General features: G+C 38.5%; 1 protein-coding gene across 1 annotated transcript; it reads left to right on the top strand.

The window, feature by feature from the left end:
* The first annotated feature begins 2,867 nt into the window (after window positions 1-2,867).
* LOC130509972 (uncharacterized) lies at window positions 2,868-3,356 on the top strand. The gene has a single exon (XM_057006309.1). The coding sequence runs from the start codon at window positions 2,868-2,870 to the stop codon at window positions 3,354-3,356; it is 489 nt and encodes a 162-aa protein (XP_056862289.1).
* Window positions 3,357-3,743: the final 387 nt, after the last annotated feature.

The raw sequence follows: 3,743 nt of genomic DNA, 5'->3' as shown, positions 1-3,743 counted from the left end.
TACTCATCGTTTTTGACGTTCTATTGAGAGGCACCTTTGGCCAGGCAGTCGTCTGGTTAAAACATCTTCACCAGGTTAAAATTCACAGAGTTAGAAGCTTGCCAAAGTTCTCAAAACCGCACTTAGCTTCTGGTTTAAAATCTTGTAGCCTAGCGAATAAAGATGAAGAATCAGATCAGTACCGGTCTGTTGGTTTTAGGCGCCAGAAGCCCAGTCCACCTATAAAAATATATTTTCCCTAAAATAATAGACCAAGAATCGAACCTTACCCACATAAGTTAACATTTACACCTACAACCACTACAGTACAATGAATTGACATGAATTTACTGCCCTCTAAATATATAATATAATTTGGCGCCTAAAGCATAGGCTTTACCAGCTTTAGCCCAGGGCCGGCCCTGAATCAGATACATATTTTACAAATACGTTTCCAGTTGTACGGAGTAGTTAGATGATTGATGGTTCACCAATTATTATGTTAAATGACGCAAGGCGCTCCTAGTCGATCAAAGGTGGGCTATGCGAATTGGGCTATGGCACGACAAGCCTCAGTTAGTTCTACGATCACCGGATTGACAAGATGCAAGTTTCTGAATGCGTAAATTTCTTTTAGGAAAATAAATATCACTAATAAGAATCTAAGATTACAAAGATAATATTCAGAAGGTCCAAAAAATAAATTTGACGATACTTTCTGAGTAAAATCTTACTTGCTAACAAAAAAATAATACGTTATTTACTTCCATGTATTTGACATTTCTCTAATGGTATGTTTGCTAGTACATTTTGACTAGATCTCACAATTACATATAGCTGATAAAACTTAAGCTTTTTTTTTAACGTTGGATTTTATTATTAAGCCTTTAAGTCAAATAGTTCTAAACAATGAGAATTATCAAAACAAAAGTAGAAAAGAGATACACCAGTAGGGATCCAAAGTAAAATAACACACATCTTGCGTATGGATGACTAAAGATTTTCACATAAAAACTCCATATTTGCTTTTGGAATAGCTGAATCTCAAGGGAGACTAACTTCGTATTAATCCAAAAACACCACGCTTCAGATTGAATTGAGAACGATTGTCACTCTCTTTTTAATACTCCAGTAGGAGCCATTGAGACAAGACAACTCTTTATATTGCTCCATTGCTGATAATAGAGTCAAAGAGATTACCGTTCCATAGAATTTGATACTGCTTTTTGAAGTAACCATAGTTTGCAGCAAGAACTCCATCACTATCACATGAGGAACCATCAACGAGTGAAGCCGGTAAGATCCGTCGCCACCATCCGCAGTAGATCTGTCAATTACTTTTTCTAAACGGTTCAATTGAACCGAAACTTTTGTTTTTCCAAATCTATTGGAAGAAACATACAAAAGAACAATAAAAAACTTTGCCAAATTTAGAATAAATTGGCAATCGAATAAAATAAACAACCAGAAGTAAATCAGATCACAAAAAGAGAAGCAAAGCGAATCAAACAAGCCGATGACGGAGCTGTAGAAGCTTCCTGCCATCGGCTTGAAACTATAAAAAAAAATTCTCTTTTTCTCTTAATAAAACTTAAGCTTATGTATTGTTTTTTTTTTAACAGCAAATGCTTATTTTAAAAATTAAAAGTCCAATGGACTAAATCGATCACAACCATATAAATTTTTGAGGATAAACTAATAAATAAAAAGATAAGAAGAGAAAAGACCCATAATGTATTGGGATTTTTTCTTAAATCTGCTCAAGTCCTTTGATATGCCAGATAAGTTCATTGGTTGAATCAAGGAGTGCATTTCAACTCCGACGTACTCGGTGATAGTCAATGGTGAGATGAATGGGCAATTTGAAGGGAAGAAAGGGCTGGGGCAATTTGAAGGGAAGAAAGGCTGAGGCAAAGAGATCCAATATCTTTCCTGCTATTTTTGATGGCAATGGACGTTCTATCAAAGATGTTGGACAGAAGAGCACATAACCAGGTTTTCAAGCCTCACCCATCTTGCGATTCCCCCTTCATTACTCATCTTAGTTTCGCTGATGATGTCCTAATCTTTTTCGACGGTTTAGAGGAGTCTCTTGCTGTATAACGGGTATATTAGAAGAGTTTAAGAATGCCTCAGGGCTAAGGATTAATAAAGACAAGACAAAGTTGTTGATTGATGGTGGTTGCTCATTAAGATGTCAGGAGATGGCAACGAGATTGGGAATCAAGCAATGCGCCTTACCCATTAGATATCTTGGAGTTCCTTTGTCATAAAAAAACTGAAGAAGAGTGATTTTCTGCCGCTTCTGGATAAAATACTCTTCATGTTTAATTCTTGGACAATTCACCATCTTTTCTTCCCGGGACGGGTTCAACTCATTCAAGCAGTAATTTACTCCACAATTTTTTTTGGGTCTCAATCTTTATCATTCCAAAAGAATATTGTAAGCTGTTTGAGAAAATGTGTAATGCGTTTCTCTGGAGAGGAGCCCCTGCGGTAGCTAGAAGAGTTAAAGCCTCTTGGATTTCAGTTTGTACACTCAAGGAAGAGGGCGGTTTGGGGCTCAGATGGTTGGAGGAATGGAATCAAGTTCTAGGGTTGAAATTAATTTGGTTGATTTTTGCGGCAGGTGGTTCTCTATGGGTTTCTTGGGTTAGGAGGAATTTGATTGGAGAAAGAAAATTTTGGGAGCTCCAGCCACAGAGGTCTGATAGCTGGATTTGGAAGAGCTTGTATAACTTGAGACATTTAGCGCATCCTATGATAGTTTGCGAGGTTCAAAGTGGGATCACTGCTAGTTTCTGGCACGATAACTGGACGTCCGCAGGCCCCTTGATTGACCTCACGGGACCTAGAGGACCAGGGGTCACTGGACTTCATACGATGCGATGGTAGCAGATGCTTTGCGAGAGGGTGACGGTCTACCTGATTCAGCTCCTATTTGTTCATCTGAAGCGGAGGATATATACCTTCGGAAGCCCGGTAATAGAGTGGCTTCGAGTTCTTTCTCTACTGTGGATACTTGGGAGGCCTTACATCCGCGAGGGGAGACAGTTTTTTGGCACCGTCAAGTTTGGTTTCAAGGGAGGATACCGAAGCACGCCTTTATAACTTGGGTGCTTGCTAGTAATCGCCTAGGAACAAGGGATAGAATGAGGAGTTGGGGCCTGCAGGTTCCTGAAAATTGCATCTTATGCAATACAGAGGAGGACACAAAACAACATCTCTTTTTTTATTGTTCCTTCAGCTCGGAGGTGTGGTGTTTCTTCTGCTCTAGACTCAGCATTAACCCTCCTACTTTGTTTGAAGATTGTCTTAGATGGTTGAGTAATCCTTCTTCTGATGAGTTTGTGAAGTTGATCATTAAGCTTGTGTAACAAGCAGCCATTTATAATATTTGGAAAGAGAGAAACACTCGGATTCATAATCAGAATTTTTGAACAGCTGATCAGGCTGTGATTCTTGAGATTAAACAATATCAGTGCAGACAAGGTTGGATTTTCTGTCTAGAGCTCACAACTCTAGAAGGTTAGACATAACTCTACTTGGGACCTGGTTCAATAGATAAAATTGACATTGGGATATAATTCCTCTAATCTCCTTCCTGGCCCAAAATAAATTCCTTGAGAATATCTTCCGAATATTCATCTTTGATTGACCGTTTATATGCGAATGATAAGGTGTACTCATATGAACATTGGACTTAAACGCCTTCTAAAAGGCTCTTCAAAAATAAATGTGAACTTTGTATCCTGATATAACAC

The sequence above is a fragment of the Raphanus sativus genome, chromosome 3, assembly GCF_000801105.2.
Source record: "Raphanus sativus cultivar WK10039 chromosome 3, ASM80110v3, whole genome shotgun sequence".
NCBI lineage: Eukaryota > Viridiplantae > Streptophyta > Magnoliopsida > Brassicales > Brassicaceae > Raphanus > Raphanus sativus.
The sequence above is the reverse complement of the archived record's forward strand: the minus strand, read 5'-3'. Positions and strand labels throughout refer to the sequence as shown.

Coding starts and splice junctions, on each gene's coding strand:
- LOC130509972 (XM_057006309.1), top strand. CDS start 2,868: ATGGTAGCAGATGCTTTGCGAGAGGGTGACGGTCTACCTGATTCAGCT.